This window comes from Acartia tonsa, chromosome 7 (genome assembly GCF_053477335.1).
Source record: "Acartia tonsa isolate MP-2025a chromosome 7, ASM5347733v1, whole genome shotgun sequence".
NCBI lineage: Eukaryota > Metazoa > Arthropoda > Copepoda > Calanoida > Acartiidae > Acartia > Acartia tonsa.
This window is the reverse complement of record NC_137266.1, coordinates 41,689,556-41,713,028: the sequence shown is the minus strand read 5'-3', so window position 1 is coordinate 41,713,028 and position 23,473 is coordinate 41,689,556. Positions and strand designations below refer to the sequence as shown.

The 23,473-nt window shown below is 32.8% G+C and overlaps 1 protein-coding gene across 1 annotated transcript in view; it reads right to left on the bottom strand.

Moving 5' to 3' along the window:
• Positions 1-17,866: 17,866 nt before the first annotated feature.
• LOC145324321 (facilitated trehalose transporter Tret1-like) overlaps positions 17,867-23,473 on the bottom strand; it is a 57,797-nt gene continuing 52,190 nt past the window's right edge. The window contains exons 18-20 of the mRNA XM_080166938.1: positions 19,325-19,422; positions 18,702-18,763; positions 17,867-18,014 (exon numbers count right to left, since the gene is read on the bottom strand). Coding sequence (XP_080023064.1) covers positions 17,912-18,014; positions 18,702-18,763; positions 19,325-19,422 — 263 coding nt within the window. The 3' untranslated portion in view covers positions 17,867-17,911. The remainder of the gene's footprint in view (positions 18,015-18,701; positions 18,764-19,324; positions 19,423-23,473) is intronic.

Here is a 23,473-nt window from a genome sequence, read left to right as displayed (position 1 = left end):
AGTCTTGATATGACTACATAACAAGGCGGGATCTAGAGTCTTGATATGACTACATAACAAGGTGGGTTCTAGAGTCTTGATATGACTACATAACAAGGCGGGTTCTAGAGTCTTGATATGACTACATAACAAGGTGGGTTCTAGAGTCTTGATATGACTACATAACAAGGCGGGTTCTAGAGTCTTGATATGACTACATAACAAGGCAGGTTCTAGAGTCTTGATATGACTACATAACAAGACGGGTTCTAGAGTCTTGATATGACTACATAACAAGGCGGGTTCTAGAGTCTTGATATGACTACATAACAAGGCGGGTTCTAGAGTCTTGATATGACTACATAACAAGGCGGGTTCTAGAGTCTTGATATGACTACATAACAAGGCGGGTTCTAGAGTCTTGATATGACTACATAACAAGGCGGGTTCTAGAGTCTTGATATGACTACATAACAAGGCGGGTTCTAGAGTCTTGATATGACTACATAACAAGGCGGGTTCTAGAGTCTTGATATGACTACATAACAAGGCAGGTTCTAGAGTCTTGAGATGACTACATAACAAGGCGGGTTCTAGAGTCTTGATATGGCTACATAACAAGGCAGGTTCTAGAGTCTTGAGATGACTACATAACAAGGTGGGTTCTAGAATCATGATATGACTACATAACAAGGCGGGTTCTAGAGTCTTGATATGACTACATAACAAGGCGGGTTCTAGAGTCTGGATATGACTACATAACAAGGCGGGGCCTAGAGTCATATCATCTTGGATACTGTTACAATAAATATATCAAGTCTAGATACTTAATTCCGTAATTGGGACAATCTGAATTACTAGTTACTAGCGGATACGCCCCTAGAAGCCTCTAGAGAAACGTAAAATGTATTATTTTAAATTTATGTTAAGAACAGCTATTAACCAAAAAATATGTAAATTCTTCAAGGCAGTCCTACTTTCGTAGAACATGATTTTTTGGCGATTTCTCTTGGGAGGGCGGTTTTAACCTCCCTCAAAATTTACCCTGAGAAGCTACACTGTAAAGAAGAACCTAACGGTATTGAAATTAGCGAGATCCTTCGTTACAAGTAGACACACAGATGCTATTACTTTATTTTAAGGATGATGTGTACTTATGAACCTCGTAAAAGTGTCGAACTATGACGTCAGAAAAAAATAACAATTAACCAATGAGAAGCCAGTATTCACTGTAATTGACCAATTGACCAATATAGCGTTCTCTCATTGGTTAATTATTAATTTTTTCTGACGTCATAGTCAGACACTTTGACTGGGTTCGTACTTGTTTATGTACAAAAACGCAATAAATAGTTGAATTTCATAGCTTAAATCTTTGCTTTGGGAAATTATTCCATCACTTGTTTCGGGGGATCGAATTATTTGCGATAAAATATAAATAAAAATTTTCATCAGCTAGAGATTCCTTTATAAGTTGGACAGGTTATTGAGTCTGATTGATTATCTAATGTAAGAAATATATTACTATAATTATAATCAAAAATTGTGCGTAGTTTTAGAACTAAATAGAACAATAAACTGTACTACATTAATAATTCGGATAGGCTTATTGTAATAATTTATTTATTTAAACACGTTTTATCTTTTAACGTGGTTTAACAGAGATAATCTAGAAACATACTCTCTAAATCAGCCAATAGGAAAACAGTGGAGGTACATTCCAGACATGTTATTGGTCGAAAATTTATACGGATTTTGGTAGAAAAGGGCATAATATTTTTTTCATTTCTTTTGTAATTCTTGTAAAAAATTTATTCCTAGTATAGTATAAAGCACATGACTTGATAAGTAAGCTCTGAATAGCTGAATTTTTTAGGATAAATTTCGTTGCTAAAATGAACAAAGATGTTTGTCTGTGATAAGAATCCCTTTTTAAGCTTGACAAATTTTGGGGTCAGATGGACCATCTAGATGTAGATGGATCATGTGTCTTTATAGTTTGTATGAATATTGAGTATTTATTAATTGATCTACCATTGTTCTATCCCTCCGTATAAATGTATATTATAATAATACTGGAAGATGGACTAAATAGGATAATAAACACATTGGTGCCAAAAGTCATATTCTGATCAACTGAAAATTAATTACCCATTTGTTGCATAATTTCCGAAGTTGTATGACAGATAACCCAACTACTGCAAAAGGCTTTTTACATCTACAAAGCGATCTATACATTAACATTCAAAATTTTAATTCAAGTTTGAAGCTTTTTTTAGCCAGTAGTAAATATTGAGATAGGATGAGGGTGATACGTACAAAATCGGAAACTAAGATTCAGCTGACCCTTATTCTACATGATTGCATTGGCTTAATAGACCGAAAATATATGCAAGTTTTAAAAATACAAGGGCAAAGAAATACTAAAAACTGCTTCTAAAAGTCAATAGAGTAAAAGTTGGTTAGAAAAAGATCTTTTTTACATATTAAAATATTATATTATAAAATGTAAACTGTACAAAATCGGACACTTTGTTAGCTTTGTTTAATTCATAGATTATAAAGAGGGAAGTCATTTTCTAGTAAATCCCGTAAAGGTGTGTGTTATAAGGCCTAAAAATAGTAGTAGAACGATAAGGTGCTCTATATATTTGTTTTCCCTATTGAATAGAACAATAGGGAATTTTTTTTTTTTTGATAACCGTACCTGGAATATCTTTAAAAAATAAGAAATTTCTATCAAACGCTTTGTTTGGCTCAAACTGACAAAAATTACCTAAAAAAATAATTATAATAATAATGTTTTCTATAGGTACAAGGTAAAGGTTAAGAACAATCTATACCATTAAACAAAGGAAAAGCCATTCTTTACAGGTTGATTTATTCAAGGTGACAAAAGTTAGTTTTATGTTTGTGGAATTTCATGTTTGTTTGCTTTGAAGTGGAAGGTTTCAATGTGCATTGTTTCATTTCAATTTCACTACAGCGAACAACTACATTTTAGAACATTTTTTTCTGTAAATTAAACTTTCATTATCAAAAAACTAACTTGTTTTTCAACTATATTTTGGTCAATCTTCATTATAAAAAAAAATATTCTGGCTTTAAAATAGGATTTGAAACTAAAATTGACATACTACACAACAAGCAAAGAAAGAATATGACATGCAACCTCCACTTTGAATCTCTTACCTTCTTATATAGATTGTATATCTGAATGTTTTCAAAATTGTCTGTATGTAACTTGTTGTGTTGGTTTGTTTCACTAAGTTATTGTATTAATGATTTGTTAAAGTTTCATTTTAATGTTTACTGCTCGTACAACCTGTAAAGAATGGCTTCTTCCTATATTTAATGGTATAGATTGTTCTTAACCTTTACCTTGTACCTATAGAAAACATTATTATTATAATTATATATTTTTTTAATTTTTGTCAGTTTGAGCCAAACAAAGCGTTTGATAGAAATTTCTTATGATAGATATTCCAGGTACGGTTATCAAAAAAAAAAAAATTTCCCTATTGTTCTATTCAATAGGGAATACCACTATATAGAGCACCTTATCGTTCTACTACTATTTTTAGGCCTTATAACACACACCTTTACGGGATTTACTAGAAAATGACTTCCCTCTTTATCACAAAAAATAAAAAACAAATCAAATATAACAAATATATAATAGCAACGGTTTTGATATTAAAGAAAAACAAGGATGACAACATCCATAAAAGCGAAGCACTTAAACGGTGGGACAAACGGACATTAACACTTATATAGTGTCAGAACTGAATAATCAGAATATAAATGTATAAGAATCGGAGCAAAATTGTAAGTAAATTTGTTGAAAAACTGCTTGATACAGGATAATGTTTATGGACATACTTACATTTTTAGGACTTGATTATATAGTTGCTTTGCTTATAACATTATACTTTGTTGTCCCAGGAATCAACATGCCAAAAATCAGATCAATCGGATGATTAAATCACATAAAAATTAGTTGTTAAAAATGTAAAAAAATTAACATGTCTAAAACGGACGTACGGACACTCGACAAGGAATCACCATGCAAAGTTTGAAATTGATAGGACAATTCTAACATGCCTAAATTAACGAAAAAAGGCATCCGTTTGTGACGGACGTATGGAGGGACGGACCTACCCTAATTATAGAAAAGCTTCGCTTTTAAAAATGTGTTGAATTTGGTAGAAATTCGCTAGGTAATGATTGTTTTTAAAATAAAATAAAAGTGAATTTTAGACATTTCTTACACAATATCTGGGGTAGTAATTATTACAACACCACCCACATAAATTTTATCCAATGGAAACATTTATAGAAAGATTAAAAAGAATTCTTCGCCAAGATAATTTTCCTTCCATTACAAATTTTGGAAATAAAGTTTTGACAATGGAGAAAACTGTTTTAATATATGTCTCTGTTTTGCTACTAATGTATTTTGTCAACCATGTTTTTATGTATACACCTTAAAACAATACTGCCATTCATAAATAGACTAAATGACGTAGGCAAGAATATAGAGATACACAATTTAAAGAAAATATAGATTATTATCTTTAACAAAACCTTATATGAAAGTATCTTTGCATGTGTGTGTGTTTGTATCGAAGGATTTCGCTAACCGCTGAACTGATATGGTTCATCTTAACAACGAAGCTTCGCACATGTCCATGGAAGATATGAAATTATTTGGGGGAGGATACCTCTACCCTACAAGAGTAATCCCCCCTCACAAATGTTTTCAATTAAATTGTAAAGTGGTGTCGACACCCTCTCCTCCTTCCCTTAAGTGCTCCTAGAGGTTTCTTAGGGCGTAGCCGCTTGTACATATTATAACAACATAAATATTATTTATACAGCAAATTAGGAAAATATGGGATGACGTAAGTATTCAAGGAAAAGCGACAAATAAATTATTGTTGAAAATTAATTATCTTCCAATGACTTATCCAGCAAATCGCTGATAATAAGGGATTGTCATATTGGTGCTTTTATTTTCCAACAAAATAAATAAGTTCATATAGCCATAACGTGGTCTATCAATTAAAACCCAAAATAAAATACTGTGATTTTCAATCAAAACACAGAAAAAAGGAACTTAGTTGCTGTAAAGTCTGATTAGATCTAGGTACGACTCTTGGGGCCTCTAGGGGATATTGATTATTTTTATTTTCTTAAGATTGTTGCTGAGTTTGTTTTATTCCAGGAGCTTTTTTTCTTCGGAGGGTGGTAATACCCTTCCAAAAAATATTCATAAACCATGCCAGGATTTATGTAAGGCTACTATGTAAAGGAGAACCATATCGGTATACCTATTACAGAGATCATTTGGTACAGACAGACACACACACAATAATAGACACAGACGCCTCTAAAAGTCTCTATGTTGGGTGTAAAAAACTTGACCCTCACCCTCTATTTTCAATTTAGATTTTTCTTGGTAGTAAGGGGGCATTTTTTCTAGGGGTGATTTATTTTGGGGGAGGGTGGAGATACCCTCCTCCAAAATAAACTATAAAAGCTTCACTATAAAGGAGAACCATATCGGTTCAGCATATTGCTAGATCCTCCAGTTTTAAATATGTGTTTAAATGTATGGACAATTCCTATTGTCAGATGATACAAACATAAATTGACAACTCTCATTGTTTTTCCTTTTGGCTATAGACTCAATATGATAGTTCTACAAATGTTTGCTTTAGTGATAGTACAGAGTTATTTCTCTCTCAACCAACCTGCTACTGTTATGTGATTTTGTAGTATACAAAATGACTAAAGAACCCTTTTAAAACCATAAAGATTAGATATGTTTAAGGTTTGATTTCCTTGTATTAGAAAGCCAGCACATTTTCATGTAGATTTTTTTAAGGATTTGTTCTATTCCTCATCATACTCTAGACTTTGAAATTGAATCTTGTAACAATAATTCAAGTAATTATATCAAAAGCTATTTAATGTCTAACTACTCCTAATTGCGTTAAAGTATTTTCAACAATAAGAAAATTATTTATTAGTGATATCAAATACTATTCTAAGGTCAAACTGCTTTTAAATATGTTTATAAAGAAAAATCCAATCCTTATGATTTCAAAGACTTCTAAATCATAATCTTATACTTCAATAATAAATCTTACGGTTTTTTGCTGATCTTTGCTTTTGTACTGTTGTTCTTGCTGGAAGAGGGGAAACTATTAACAATATTGGTCCTCAAAAAATATTTACCCACTCATTGAATTCAAATCTTCTGGTAACTTTTATTAAATCTTGAGTAGTTTCTAGTTCTAGCTATGCCCCTAGAGGCCTTTATGTAAAAAAAATTTGTGATTTATTTGTGATTTTTCTTGGGAGTGTGGTATCACCCTCCCCCAAAATAGTTATAAACCTTCCCGGGACCTATGCGAAGCTACCCTATTATGGTGAATCCGATCGGTTCAGCTGTTAGTGGGATCCTTCAGTACAAACAGACATCGTTCTACTGTAGTACATAGAAGTGTCAACTGTTTTATCAATAATTTTAAGGTACAGAAGTGATAATTATGTGTATCATGAATGTGAATACAAATTAAAATATTTAATCAATTATCTTATCCCTAAAAATCCCTACATTTTTGTATTATAATGAGGAAAGAAATCCTAATTTACACTTGCTTATCATCACTAAATGCCAAACCAAGAAATGTGATAAATATAATAGTTTCATACAAGCTGTATAGGTAGATAGAAAGGTAGATAGATAGATAGATAGATAGATAGATAGATAGATAGATAGATAGATATATAGATAGATAGATAGATAGATAGATAGACAGATAGATAGATAGATAGACAGATAGACAGATAGACAGATAGACAGATAGACAGATAGACAGATAGACAGATAGACAGATAGACAGATAGACAGATAGACAGATAGACAAGTAGACCGAGAGGCAAATAGACAGATGTACAAATAGAGAGATAGACAAATAGACAGATAGACAAATAGAAAAATAGACAAATAGACAGATATACAAATAGACAGATATACAAATAGACAGATAGACAGAAGGACAGATAGACAGAAGGACAGATAGACAGAAGGACAGATAGACAGATAGATAGATAGACAGATAGACAGATAGACAGATAGACAGATAGACAGATAGACAGATAGAAAGATAGACAAGTAGACAGAGAGGCAAATAGACAGATGTACAAATAGAGAGATAGACAAATAGACAGATAGGCAAATAGACAGATAGACAAATAGACAGATAGACAAATAGGCAGATAGACAAATAGACAGATAGACAAATAGACAGATAGACAGATAGACAGAAGGACAGATAGACAAATAGACAGATAGTTAGGTAGATAGATAGATTAAACAGCTAAATAATACAGTTTAATTATAAATATATAGTTAAACTAATAGATATATAATTAAATTCTTTAAACCAATTTATAGATAGTTAATTTCTTTATTCCACTAGAATAGATAGATAGTTAGATAGATAATGATTGGATAATATCCTATTTCAAAAAAGTTGATTACTTTTTGAATATATCAAATGGGGTAATAATGCCCCCCTAACTTCCCCCTCCCCCCAACTTATGCATGCTCTTAAATTTTTGGGAGGTAAAACTGGGAGAAAGTTAAAAGGTAGGTGCGGCTTTAATACAGCCAACAAAAAATCGTACTTTTAAAAAATAAAAACACACAGCTATAGCATAACACGAAGCGCATTCGCTCGCTATTGGGAAGGTGGTGTGAGTTCGAATCTCGGTTAATATCGAGTCATAACTAAATCATTTAATATTGATCATAATGATTCTATGTCAAATGTCCGACCTTACATAGGAGAATGCCGTGGCTTCAAAGGAGCAACTCTTAACCATGAACACTTAGGACTTCCAGACAAAGGGTTGTTCGTTACTTTTGCCCACATAAACGTTCACGTCATTAACAAGATTTGGTTTAGGTTTATGAAGCAAGGCCTAATTGTGTACCCCATCTGCTTTAGAGGATATCCATGTCATTTGCTATTGAATAAAAAAAGCTGACACATATATAAATGACAATCAATGCTTTTAAGATTTTATCTAGCATATATTGCTATGTTCTAGCTTCGCCCCTAGCCTCTAGAGGCTTTGCCCGAAAAGTGGTAACGTATTGGGTTTGATCAGTTAAAAAAAATTTACAAATTTACGTATTTTTTTGGAGGGGGGGGGGGTTAAGAAAAAGCTTAAACCATTCCATGTATTTTGACTGCGGATTCGTCCCTAGCCTCTAGGAGCTTTACCCCAACAGGTAATGAACTGGGTTTGGTATTTTTTGGCAGATATTGTGAGCAAATCTTTGCAATATGATGACGACACTGGAAAGATAAATATATTCAGAAAGTTATTATGTAAATTACACTCATCTTCAAAATGCAAAATATATTTCTCGGGCACAAAGAGACAACCAAAAAGCCAAAAAATAAAGAAAACAAGGATGACAGCATCCATAAAAGCAAAGCTGTGAAACGGTAAGACATCTGGCAAACGAACATTAACACTTGTAGAGTGTCATAACTGAATAATCAGAATATTAATATAAAAAAGTCGAACGTAACCAAATTGTAAGTAAAGCTTTTGAAAAACTTCTTAAATATGGGATATTATTTAAGGACATACAATTTTAGGACTGAATTATAGAGATGCTTCGCTTATAGCAATGTACTTTGTTGTACTAGGAATAAGTATTCCAAAAAGCAGACTAATCGGATAATTTTGTCACATAAAAATTTGTTGTTAAAAAAGTTAAAAAGCAACATGTTTAAAATGGAAGTACGGACTTTCTTTTAACGATTATAGAGTTGCTTTGCTTTCTAACTCGTACCTAACCCCTATAGGAATCACCATGCAAAGTTTGGGTTAAATTTTATGCTAACCCCTGCGTTGCCCTAACCCTGCACGGTTAGGTGTTCTGTGCTTGAACAGGCACTTTCAAGGAAACTGCAAAATAAACATAAACTTATTTGAAACATCCGAAAACATTTTTAAAAACCTTAAGACATATTCAATAGAATAATTATTATTTATAATCAATAATATTTTGCTCATTAATATTATCAAACTCCTAATAAGGTCGGATTACAAATCCCTTTTTCCAGATATTTTCTAAAGTAAATTTTACCGTTAGTAAGCTTTAGCTGAAATGTACCTTCCTTAAGTCAAAACAAGAAAGAGACAAACCATAGTAAGGTAAGCAAACTAAAATAACAAGAAGTTGTTTATAGTACCTATAAAAATGACGTTATACCGGCCTACCATTGATTAATTAATATATATTCGGGTCTGCGATTGGTAATTTAGTATGTGTAATGGCCTAACATTGATCATTTTTATAGGCACTATAAAAGCTTCAAACAAGCATAGAAAAGACAACATTAAATAATATGGTTTGAATTTTAATGGTTGGCAGACGGTGGAACCTATTGCAGTACTAATTTAGCAGAGGTTGCAGCTTTCTCAGCAGTGCAGCAGTTGAGACAGAAAATGAGACATGGCTCACTTTCGTTATCCTTGGTTTTTAGAACTAAAATAACATTGTCATTGCAAACATGATCAAATCGTGCATATATTTTCCCTTTCTTGTTTTAAAAAGTTATCTGAATTTTAAAAATGAACAACTTTGCTTTTGAGTGTGTCTTGTCTCCTTCAGTTTCCGTGATAGGATAAGGGGGGGGGGGGGCATTTTATGACACCGTCTTCTGAATAGTGATTATTTGGATAACAGATCTATAGTATAGATGTTTATACAGACAACGACCTTCTTTCCTTTTTCAATGACCTTTTTCGTCGGCTTCTAAATTATTTTCTGCTACTTGGCTGTGTTAATATAAGCGACACCATTGCATTGGTTGATTTTCAATGACCCAATAGAAAGGTAACACAAGGTTGATGCGATGGGGAGATACAATTATTTAACCCTTTCTCCCTCTAGTGTTTTACTCTAATATTTGGAGCCTTACCACCTGTTTATTTAAACGTAAAAATATCTAAACTTATTGCTCAAAATAAGGAACCTTAAATAATTATAAAAATCTTGTTTAATGAAAATTTATAAAATATAATCCTAAAAGTTAAACTAAAAGATTTGTCTTGAAGCTTGGAAAGACTTGAAAGTCAAATAAAAATGGTATTTAACTTAAACAAAACTTTTAATTGACTTTTGTTTAACAAAAACTTAAACAAGAATGTCAATTTGCTAAATTAACGTGGCTAAGTAACACAGTTTTTTTTGTTTTTCCATGGACCAATTTATTCTTCCTCCAATACACAATCCTGTGATATAAAGTAGTAAGATTTTTTGTCTGAAGCTTAAGCTTTCAATAAGTACTGAGCTTATTTAGTTCTTCTATTTAAGGAAGCTTCACATGGTCCCGTGACGATTTTAATCTATCTTATTTTCAGATTTAAGCCATGGAGTGGTTTTAGGCTATTTTTGCCCCTTCTCACCGTTTAGAATTCAGAGGCCCGAGATACTAGGGGTGCAGCCGCTAGTATCTATATAGAATAACTAGCGGCTTCGCCCCTAGCCTCTAGGGGCTCTGCCCCAAGAGGTGATCAAAAAAAATTAAAGAGGAATTCGTAAAACGACCAGGAAAATCTTCTGCAGAAAAAGGACCAAGGAAATCTTCTGCAAAAAAAAAAGGACCAAGGAAATCTCCTGAAAAATAAAAAAAAATGGGGGGGGGGATTGGGGGTGTCCCATCCCCCAAGAAAATAGCCTAAAACCACCACAGGACCAGAAGGTATATACCCTGAAGAGTAGAATCCAATCGGTTCAGTGGTTACCGAGATCTTAAGCTTCAGACGGACGGACGGACGGACAGACGGACAGACATCATTCTACTTTGTATTATAGATAAGCAGGAAAAAAATACTACTTTTTTATTGAATAATCAATCCCAAAAATCAGCTATAATCACAAAAACTCAATGCCTAACCCTTGCAGGGCTACACAGTAACCAATAAAACCTAACAAAACCTAAACTTAACCCTTACAGATCGGGCCCCTATTCCCACCTTAATAGATCGGGGGGGGGGGGGTCATATTGACCCCCCCCTCTATCTTGGCTTCTGTTACAGATAAAGACGTAAAATTTTTTTCTGGTGGTTCATGTGTATTTTTAGAGAAAATTATTTTTTCTAGTCATAGCGGTCAGGCCGCTCCTTAGCCGCTTTTTAGCGGCCAGCCGCTAAATTTTAAAACAGCTGTAGAGCGGCCAATTTTGCAGCTAGGATGACCAAATTTTAGGACGAACTTTTATTTTTCATAACAAAAAAATTACTTTTTCTGATCATCGCCGAAAAACGGCAAATAACGAAAACCGCTATTTTCGGCGGTTACGGCGGTAAAACGGCGGTTGGCGGCGCCAATTAATATTTTTATCTGTTTATTGTTGCTCATGGATTTACCAAAAAAAATTTTAGGTCTCTAGCTGTAATAGAAGCCACGATATTTATGATATATGTCTGTAGTAAAAGCCGGACAAAAATCGGTCATAAAGTCGGTCAAGGTGCGGTCAAACGGTCATAACACCAATTTTCTCAGAAGGTCATTGATATCTCAGTATTCACCAAAAAAATTTTAGGTTTCTACCTTATACACAAAAGTCAAAATGTAGAAATTAAGATTTATTTAGAATATTTTTTAAATTTTGGTGCCACCCAACCGACTTTGACCGGACACCACGACCGACACAGACCAGATATCCTAATAAAATCAACTCTTGCCGACGTATAATTACTAAACTTAAAAAGTCATGAAGTCACAACTCTCTATCTTACCTACAAAAAAAATGACATTGAAAAAACTAGAGGGGGGGGTCAATATGACCCCCCCCCCGATCTGTAAGGGTTAAGTAAAATACAAACAACACCCCCCCCCCCATACCTCTTATTTTCAATTTATTTCAAAATATGGGGGGTTGGGGGGAGGTGTACTCGACTAATCTTATTTAGAGGAACCATCAGTATATCTGTTAATGGGCCAAGACATTCCCTCTAATTTTAGCTAAAGAATGGTACAAATGTAAAATTTAATGTAACGATATATAGACAAAAATAATTGATAGAGAAGCTACCCTCAACAAAATACCAACATGAATAAAAGTTACTTAACAAGTTGGCTAGGAAAAAGATTTTTTGAACAAGGATAATAATGTCTAAAAAATTAAAGATTAACAAATTAAACAGCAAACAGTTGTATGAAAGGACCATACAATCAAACAATGAATTTGTTATAACTTAAATTATACAAATAAAATATAGCCATAAAGTCTAGATACCCATAAAAAAGAGAGGGGACATAACGTTTTCTTATTCGTTGGCTTCACAACTTTGGAGACTTTAGTTGAATTTTGATTAGTTCGTTCATCTACAAATGGGGTAATTTTTGGTATCATCATTAGGAATGTAAAACGTACATCAATTTATCGGCTATTGTCTTATCCCTTTAGATCTCTTCTACCAATCCACTAGTATGTTATAAAAAGTATTTTTCAAAAATAAGTTTTCCAAAACAAAGTCGTAATTTAAGTTATTTGTTTCAAATACAAAATCTTAACTTTTTAAAATTTCTATTTTCTTGAAATAGAATTGTTTTGAAGTTTTTAATACAATTAAAGAATGATAGGTAAATGAAAGAGGATCTACATATCTTCCTCTCCCAAAATATATTAAGTGCTGTACTTTCACATATTTTGTACTTTTGAACTTTAACTTAACAAAAACTGAAATATCATGTTTAGATTCTGTTTATTCTAAGGGTTCGAATTTTGTCATGCTAAAGACGTTAAAATTGGTACCTGCTAATGCTATATCATGTTATATTTTGAACTAAAAGCAGCTACTCTATAACTATCTATATACCGCCACAAAAATAGTTTTAAAATATATACTCTTTTAATTAATTTAAGAGCAATTGTATAAACATGTATAGCTTTATTTATACCAAAGCCTCTTTTTTATACATCAAGATAAAGGAATAAAAATATAGTCTAAGTAAAATAGTTTTATACATAAAGACCTTATATGAACATAAATGCAGAAAAAAGCCTCATTTCAAACATCTTCAATGATGCTTCATAAAACAAAACAAAAGACGCTCTTAAAATTTTCTAATCTTCTTTTTTTATTTTATATAAGGCTTTATTCCTGAAAAAAAGAAGTAATTTGAAATCAATGAAATGTAAACTTTTTATTCAATATTTATACCAACTTGTATACATAGACAAACCTATAAGAAAGCTCCTATATTATTTTTTTTTAACTTTTTAAATTCATGGACTAAACTGATTTTAGAGTTTATATTTTAAAAGGCAAATCCTTTTATTCAAAGCAGTAGGGTTTTTTTTGTCTGTCCCTTAAGATCTCACTAACCACTGGACCGATTGAGTTCTTCACTATTGGGAAGATTCATGCTTAGGTCTCGGGATAGTTTCAGGCTATTTTATTTCTATGTCTTGGTCGGTTTCAGGCTATTTTTCTAAAACCAAATCTCCCCTTTTGAAAACAGACCTTTAAGCAATGCTGATAGCCATGTATAGACCCGTATTACAGACAATTTTCCACGGATCTTGGACAAAGTAGCTTCGGACAAAGAAGCTTCAGACAAAGTAGCTTCGGACAAAGAAGCTTCAGACAAAGTAGATTCGGACAAAGTAGCTTCAGGACAAAGTAGCCTCCACTGTTAATAAAGGTCATGGCCGCAGCGCTCGGCCCCCTGGCCTGCTAGCCGCGGGTGCTCAGCCCCCTAGCCTATAACCTTACCTAACCTAATCAAAAAATTGTAAAAACATTATTAATTCTTGTAAAAACAATATTAAAAATTGTAAAAATCTATCAACTACTTTTTGCAAAATCCACGAAATTCTAAACCACCTAGGTATTATCAGTTGATGATATTTTTTTTTAATAAATGTTCTGAGGCTAACATGGGTTAGGTTAGGTTAGGTTATAGGCTAGGGGGCCGAGCGCCCGAGGCTAGGCAGGCCAGAGGGCCGAGCGCTGCGGCCATATTGGAAACTATTTTTCTTAGGAAGCTACTTTTCTTAGGTAAATGTCCTAAGGCTACTTTTCCAAGATACTTTTCCACGAATATTATAATAAAGTAATAAAATTAGTCCTGGTCTTCGAACCCTCGGGGCTAACAAAACTAGTTTTAATCGTATAACTTTTTAATTTTAAATCCTCCAAAAAAGTTACATGTTTTAATATTACTTATAATTCAGTATCTATTTCTTTTAAAACTTAAATTTAAGGCATATAAATTTATTTAAATGTATATACATAAAGATTCCTAAAAGTTTAGAATTGAAATGAATAATAATATTTCTCAGCCATATATAATAAATATCTATACATATTCTATATATGTACAGGGAGGGATGAGACAATGGAGTCTTTATTACACTGGTCCCCAAAGTTTTCTTATTTATTGGCTCAACAACTTTGGGTACTTATATTGATTTTATTGGTTGGATTATTAAGTTTAGGGTCCAAACGTTTCAATCACTAATTGTAATCGACAGAAGGGGTAATTTTGGAAATGTACTTTTATTTGTCGGCCATTGTCTTATCCCTTTGGAACCCTGACAATGTTCATACATATTTTGTTCCTGTCAAAGAATAATTTAATAGAATGATCATTATTTTTTTTAAAAACTTTGAGAATTATTTAAATAAGAAGAATGACAACATCCATTATGAGAAAAACAAAAATAGTTGTCATATTTCCACAATACAAATGGCTAGATGAACAAATGGATATTTTTAATTACAGAGTAGCTTTGCTACTAAAAACGTAGTAAGTGTTCAATATAATGTTAGTTGATAACAATTAACCTCTTAAAAAACCGACGCTTTACTACATTTAGGACTGGTCTGTCCACCGTACATCAGCAGTTAGTAGCTCTGATTGTTAATATAGGCATGTTAGATTATTCTTAACATTTTCTCAGAGCTGGATCTTTCAATGTGTAGTCGTGGCCGTAGCCATCGCCACTGCCAGTGCTGCCAATAAAACATGGATTTTTAAAGATTTGAAGCTTTTACGTATTATTTTTACTGAAAATTCAAAAAGTGGTTGCGATTTAAAGGTTTAAAGCCGTGGTCACGCGTAGCCAATTTGATTTAAAGATCGGTATTAGGTTAGTGGCTGTACCTCTGGCAGCAGCAACGACAACGGCTACACATTTAAAGATCCAGCTCAGAATTCTTAAGAATTTGGGTGATTTTAGAATTGATTAAATGCAGGTACATAAAACTCTTTTTGTTAATCTAAACAGGTCAGAATTGTCCTATCGATTTCAAACTTTGCATACTGGTTCCTATAAAAATCAGGTATGATTTAGGAAGCGTAGCAACAACTCTTTTATCGTTACCAAAAATTCCGTACGTCCATCTACAAAATGCTGAAATTTTTATTTTTGACAACAGATTTTTGTATGTTATAATTATCATATTCATCTGATTTTTGTAATACTGATTCCTATTATAAGCAAAGCATCTCTATAATAAGTCCTAAAAATGTAAGTACGTCCTTATTCAGTTCTACTCTATAAGTTTTAATGTTTGTTTGTCCTACCGTTTCAAGGCCTTGCTTTTATTGATGTTATTATCCTTGTTACCAAACTTTTTACATCTATTAAACAAACATATCTAAACTATCTACCTATCTGTAAAGCTATATCATTATATTCTATGGAGCAATATATCATTGAAAGTTTGGTAAGAATTACAAGTCTGGCTAAAAGTTTAAAATATTTACAATGTTGCTTTCAAAATATAAAGGATTATTTATTATAATGTATACTGTTGGCTAATAGAAACATAGCAATTTTCCAGTTCAATCAAAATCCTTTTATCCAATGTATTTATACGTAGTCGTTGCGTGTGTGTCTATGGGTAAAGCGGAGTTTTCAATTAAAAAGCCTTTTCGAGCACATAAACTCCGCTTTCCCTATATTTAGAAGTATATTTAAAAGGTGTTTTCATTTAAGTCAGGTGTGGTTGGTTTGTTTTGGTTGCAACGCTTTGATAGGTTAGGTCTCCTCGAAAGGATTAGACATAGTGACTCATTGCCATTCACACTTGGGTTTTTCTAGACAAGGTCGTGCAATCAAAGTGTTGGTTGTCTGTTGGGTGTTACTTAGCTTAATACCAAGGTGTTTGGCTCCCTTTAGTTATCCATGGTTGTTGGACCTGACGTTAGAGTGTCATGGACAGCAGCATCACCAATATGAGGTAATTGATAAGTTTTTTAAAAGAGAAAATAAGAAAGAAAAGAAGATTAATTCTTACCTCATAATTACTTTTAAAAAAATAAATTTTTCATAATAAGATGAAAAAATTGAGACAAAAGTAAAAATGTAAAAAGGATTTTTATAGGAACGATTTATCTTAGGTTAGTGGTGGTAGCCTGCCCATACATAGTTAAAAACTCTTCCCTGGACGCATGAGAAGATACATTTCAAAGAAGAACCAAATCATTTCAGCGGTTAGCGAGATCCTTCGGTACAGATCGATAGAAAAACCCAAACACAAAATATCCTTCTTACAACTTTGAATACAGAGCCCATAGATACTAAGGGAGCAGCCGCTAATAAATATCAAATTACAGACAAGATCTTATAGAGTAGCTTTATTTTTTTAAATAATGTTTTAGCAGAATTGCAAAGATTAACACCCTAGCAATTTTAGAAATTAATACTTTTGAAATATTTACTTTTAGATTTGTAGTTACAATATAACTTGGGTCAGTCCATATATTTGTCAGACTGTCTGTGTTCAATTTGCATTACTTTTTTGTTGATGAGGGTTTTATAAATTTCAAACCTAAATTGTCTAAAGTTGAAGTGAAGGAAAGTGGACTGTGTATTGTAATGGTACTTTAAACTTTTTAAACAACTTCGCTAGTGCGTTGGCTTCAAATTTGGCGCTTAAATTAAATATGGATTGGTTGGTACAAACTAACAGTGATCAAATTTTCAACCAACAATCTTTATCTACGGAAGAAGTAATTTTTTTTTCAAAAATGGAATTGTTTATCAATTGAATTCTCATTATCTAGCCCATAGTTCCTTGACAATCTTTTTTTGTTGCCCATAAATAGCTGTGGTTAAAAATATTCTTGTTTTTGGGTTTTACAAAAATCTTCTTACATAACTTGTAAAACTTACATTAACCTTAATTATAAGAGAGTTAGTTATATGTACGGATCTACATGGTTAAGACAATGGCCATAAAATTATGTACATCCCCAATGATAATACACAAAATACCCCTTTTGAAGTTACAATTGGTGGGTAAAATGTTTGGACACTCAACTTAATGAACCAACAAACAAACGTCTCCTTCCTCCCTGGGTATATGTTATCCAACCTTATAAAATGCAAAAGAATATCTTTAGGCATAATATTTTGAAATCTTCCAGCAGCTACGAGTCAAGAGGCCCATAGGAACACTTGATGGAAGGGAAATTGGACATTGGGTAGAAAACGACCCTCCACTTTTAATTTTAGCTTTAAAAAGTTGCAATTTAAGAAGAGTCATTTTTTCTAGTGGCTCTCCACCTGTAAAACATTTTAAAACCTTCACTTGACATTATGAAGCTTCACTGTAAAAGAGAACAGTTCTATTCAGAAGTTATATAGATCCAACGCTTCTCAGACAGACAGACATCGTATTACACATTTATGTAATGATACAGTCAAGAGTTGTAGGCCTTTAATTTAAGGAAAGCTTTGCTACATTCCTGGACAGGTTCTAGGCTGTTTTGATGGTGTTGATTATTGAACTAAAAGCATTTTTAACCAATAAAGAAAAAATCTCTAATTTTTTTTATTTCAGAAAAATAATGTAAAAAAATACAAATGAATTATGACTTTTCTTTGGGTGTCTGCTTTTCACTTGTAGTTGTGTGTCCGTCTGGTTCTAGCAATCCGTCCTTTGTCTCGTCATTACCACTTGTTTCTTCATCACTATAAAAATAAGTAATATTAACAAGGAAAATTTTATCCAAAGCTTTTTTCTGTTTTCATCATAAATTCTGTAACAGTAGGATACAATAGGCACAATTAATTGAACATCTGTAAACCAAATTTGTTCGAAATAATATGTTGCTTCTTTACAATATCTTTACTGTATAATTGAAAAAGAAAACATTAATATAATTACAATTTTCTAATTAATCTAATGTCTTATGTTCATAGTACTTAGTGCAAGACATTTCTTACATATTTTTGTTTTGTAATTTTAAATCAGTAGCACGATTTTATCATTCATCTTATTACATAAAGTAGTAAGCTTTTTTGGTCTGTAGCATAGTATCTCGTTAACCGCTGAACCAATATTGTTTCCTTTACAGTGAAGCTTTTTATGGGTCACAGGAAGGTTTACAACTATTTTAGAGAAGAGATTCTCGAATCTCCACCCTTCTAAGAGAAATCGCCCCAAGGAAAAATAATCCCTAACCAAAAAAAAACACATTTTCTTTCCTTTTTAAAAATAAAGTTGAAAGTGAATGGTTAACTTCCACAACCCCTCATTCCCTCATGTGTACCTAGACCCTGCCAGAAACGTCGTAAGCATATCCTTACAACGTTTCTGGCAGGGGAGGCCTCTAGGGGCGTAGCAGCTAGTTTTTATATAAAATAAAAATAGAGTACCTAGGTTTAGAACAGCATCCGGTTTTATTGAAATAATCTGATACTTCAGCCAAAGTTTTGCCCTAAAATTTATAAAAATTATTATAAATATATATCAAGTAACAGGATGTCTGTATGCAGCTTAATATCTCGCTAACCTTTGGACCAACATGGTTTTCCTTTACATTGATGATTTCTGTAATTCCAGGGAAGGTATAGAACTATTTGGATGGAGGATAAATGCACATACCCTTTCAAAAGAAATGGTCCCTAAAAAAATAACACTCCCTCCCCCCAAAAAAAATTAATGTACTTTTTTGAAAACTAATATTGAAAGAGTTGACGACTTATTCCACCCCCCCCCCCCCTGTAGAAGCCCAGGGATAGGGGATAATAGATATAAAACTAGTCTTCCCTCAAATGTATGATATTTTGCATAAAACCAATCCTTTGATTGCCCGACATTTGTCTGAAAAAGTCCTAACTTAAATGGTTATAATTAGCACTTGGTAACGGGCCAAGGCATACTCCCTAATCTTACTATTATTGTGACGCGCCAGACATAGCAGCAGAGGTGTCATTCTTAACGTGACGATTTGTTATCCAGACTATAACAGGCATACTATTAATGGAAAATGGTATACCTGTGTATCTGGAAGAATGGTGGCACCGTAGATGGCCGCCAGGACACCGACGCCAGCAAAGAACCAGTAACTGCCAGCAATTGTCAGACCTTCTTGTACTAAAACAAAACAATCTTTACTAAAACTGTAATTAAAAGTAACAGACTGTCTGTCTTTTGCTTAAGTATGACTCTCCTTTAAAAAGATGCTTGTGATAAGTCAAGGGAAGTTTTATAGATGTTTTGGGGTGAGAGTACCTCCAAGAATCAAGGACTGGACTGTTTAATAAACATATTTCATATTTCATAATTTTTTTAATTTATATTTCTTCTTTTAGGTTAGGTTAGTTTTAAAAGAGCTTCAAATACGAGTTTGAAAGCAAATGAAAATAGAGTACCGAGACAAACACAATAGTGACAAACGATTGAGTGACAATCGTAGGAGTGTAAGCTTAGGTTAGGCTAAGATAAGAATATACAAATAAGCCCCCCGCAACGGTTACGCATTTAAAGAGCCACTAAGAATATAAATAAAATATGTTAAGTTAGGTTAAGTGTCCACTACGACGTTTGTCACTCCTGCGTTTGTCCTAGGATCGAAAATATGTAGAATGTGGAGGTGCATGTTTTCCCACAGTTGGAGTGCGAGAAATGAACCAAATCCATCTCTATGCATCAATAAGCCGACACTTGAGTGCAATTTATCTTTATATCATCCTACAGAGGCGTACACAGTTATAGCTTTTAATCAAGTTGACATTCCAAAGATGAAAGTTTGCTAGTTAGGATTGGAAAATGGTCTAAATTAGTGGCGTGTAGGGGGTGGGGGTGTCAAATTAAAATAATAAACTGTCTAAGGCTAGCCTAGAAGTTTTAGTATCTTAGGTCGAAAAAGGTCTGTTCTTTAAGAATTTTAGACAATTACATTTATGGCCAAACATACAAAACTAAAGGTCTATATTATATTTCTAAATACGCCACCATACTTAGAAAATTCATACTTGATAGATCATTCCAATTTTCAGAGTAGCTTAGTTTTAAAACTTGTGCTTATATCATACACACATACATACATACGTACATAGAGGTAGATAGATTGCTTTGTAAATAGACTAATAGCTAGGCCCTTACAGGCCTCTAGGTGCACTTGAGGAGGGGGGAGTTGAATTTGATAACCCATTTTTTATAAATTTAAAAAGAAATTTAAAAAATTTGGGGGAAATTTTTTTCTAGGGGCTATTTCTCTTGGGATAGTGGTGGAGACCCTCACCAAAAATAAATAAAAACATTCCCAGGACCTATGAGAAGCTACCCTGTAAAGGAGAAATTTACCGATTCAGTGGTTAGCGAGATCCTTCGGTAAAAGAGACAGACAAAAAAAACAGACAGATAGATATCTTGTTACTTTATCATAAGGATTGAATAGATAAATGGATAAATTGATAGGTGAATTGATAGAAAAATTGGATTGGACTGGTGTAAAAGGATAGATGGATATAATGATAGCTGAATTAACATAAATATTGATGAATGGATTTGTTGATTAATAGATAGATATATTAACAGATTAGTGAATTAATAAATTAATAGAAAGATGGATTGATGGAATGATGAATTAGTGGATAATTAGATAGAAGTATTGATAAATAACTTTATAGATTGTTAAATAGATATATAGAAAAATAGAAAAAGATAAAGTAGATAGATATATGTGCAGGAAATTTGATAATTAAAATTGCAAGGAGCACAAAATTATAAAAAAAGAAAATTTTTCTGTTTGATGTTTTAATAAGATTATTTTTTCATTACTTTACTTTACACTTTTATATATATTATGATATAAGGAATAGGGGATATGTATTACGATTTTTTTTATTCCGGTCATCAGTTCAGGGGGGGGGGGGCGTTCAACGCCCTCATTTAAGCTAGAGGGCTATTAGTGTTTGCGTGTTTCCCCTGTTTTTCCGACTAAAAGTCAGGCAAAGCCATATTTTGTATTCTTCCAACTTTTATTTAAGAACCTTTGTTTTTAAGTCATTTTTCTGAAATATCGGAAATTGCAATAAATTATAGTTCAATTTTTAACAAATAAAAGATTTCACAGGCAGGTTTTTAAAAAATCAATTTTCAATATTTAGTAGCTTAATTTAAAATATAAACAATAAGCTATATCCTTATAATAAAGTAAAAGGATGTTTGTATGTTTGTTTGTCTGTCTGTACCGTAGGATCTCGCCACCGCTGAACTGTTTGGGTTCTACTTAACAGGGTAGCTACTCATAGGTCCTGGGAAGGTTTATAACTATTTGGGGGGATGGTACCACCACTCTCCCAAGAGAATGTAAGAAAGGAAGACATTCAGGTAATATTTCTATTACAATCAAAAACATTAAAAATGTTAAAAACAAGAATAAAAAAATGCGACGTGCATTTTTTGCAAGATTTTGCAAGGGTTTCATGTTTCAGGTAGAGAAATCGTAATTTTTAGCCACCTTTGGGGTGTTTTTAAATTTATATTTTACAATTAAGATTTGATTTACTGCGATACTTTTTAACCTAATTGTCCTTGTTTTCAGAAAATTTTTATCTTTCTTACATTTTTGTACTAGATAATAGTATATGAACCCAGAGATCTTACAGGATAAGACAATAGACATTAAATTGATATTATATAGCATCAATGATGAGAAAAAATTACCCCTTCTGTAGATTAAGTATTGCTTAGGTAACCAACCAATCAAAATTCAAAAATGTAAACGTTTTTTAGCCAACAAATTAAGTAAATGGTTACAAAACTTTGGGTACCAATTTACAGTCTGATATCCCCTCCCTCCTTCGAATGAGAAACTGCGTAAAAATATATTAGTAGTACACCTCAAACATTAAAGAAGCTAATTGCGAAAAAAAATACAATATAGCATTTGTTGGTATATACTATATAACATACTAGCGACTTCGCCCCTTTTAAGAAAAAAATAATTACCTCTGGAGATGCCCCAACAAATTTTAAATAATTAAAATTTAAAAAAATTTATGGGGGATTTTTTTTATTTTTGGGGGGTATGAGGGTGTCCCACCTCCCAAGAAAAAAGCCTTAAACCACTACACGACCAGTAGGTATATTCCCTGAAGAGTAGAATCTGATCGTTTCAGTGGTTACCGAGATCTTAAGGGACGGACGGACAGACATCATTCTGTATTATAGATATGGTATATACATATGTCCTATAATCTGTAAAATGGTTAGTGAATTGTCATATAGTAGATAACCCCTTTATTAAAAGTTTAGATCGTCAATTCCTTAATTTGATCAATAGAAACACAGTGAAAAAGCCAAACCAATCACATTATTGGTCAGAAGCTGTACACATTTTGTTAAGAAATATTCAGTTTTTTTTCATTTTTCTAGAATAAGTTAAATGTCTGAGGAATTTTGGGATTATATCATAAGAACAATAAGCTTCAACTGCTAGAAATTCCTTGTTTAATTGTGTGTGATTGACCATTTATAGTAATAATAATCAGTTATGACAAAGTAACAGGATATCTGTGTCTGTTGGTATGTACCGAAGGATCTCGCAAACCAAATCAAAGGATCAAATGCTTTACTAATATCAAGCTGACACTAATTTTTAAAAGTCAAGCATTTCTATAATTAGGGAATTAACGTCCGTACGTCATGGTCAGCTCTATGGTTAATTAAGGAATTTTAGAATTATCCTATCGATTTCAAACTGTGGATGATCATTTAAAATGCGAAGCAACTCTTCAATCGTTATCATAAACTCCTTACATCTATTTAAAACATGCTTATTTTTATCATTTTTAAATCCTTTTTTTAATACACTAGCGGCTACGCCCCTAGAGGCCTCTAGGGGCACTTGAGGAGGAGAGAATCGAATTTAATAATTCAATTTCTTATTTTAGATTTTAAAAGAATTTTTTTTTGGGGGGGGGGGTTGAGGGTGTCCCACCCCCCAAGAAAATAGTTATAAACCTTCCCGGGATCTATGAGAAGCTACCCTGTTAAGGAGAACCCGATCGGTTCAGCAGTTAGCGAGATCCTTCGGTACAAACATACAAACACAAACATCCTGTTACTTTATTATAAGGATGACTTTTTTTAACTTTCTAGGATGTTTCATAAACATTGCTTACTAAATCTCTACATG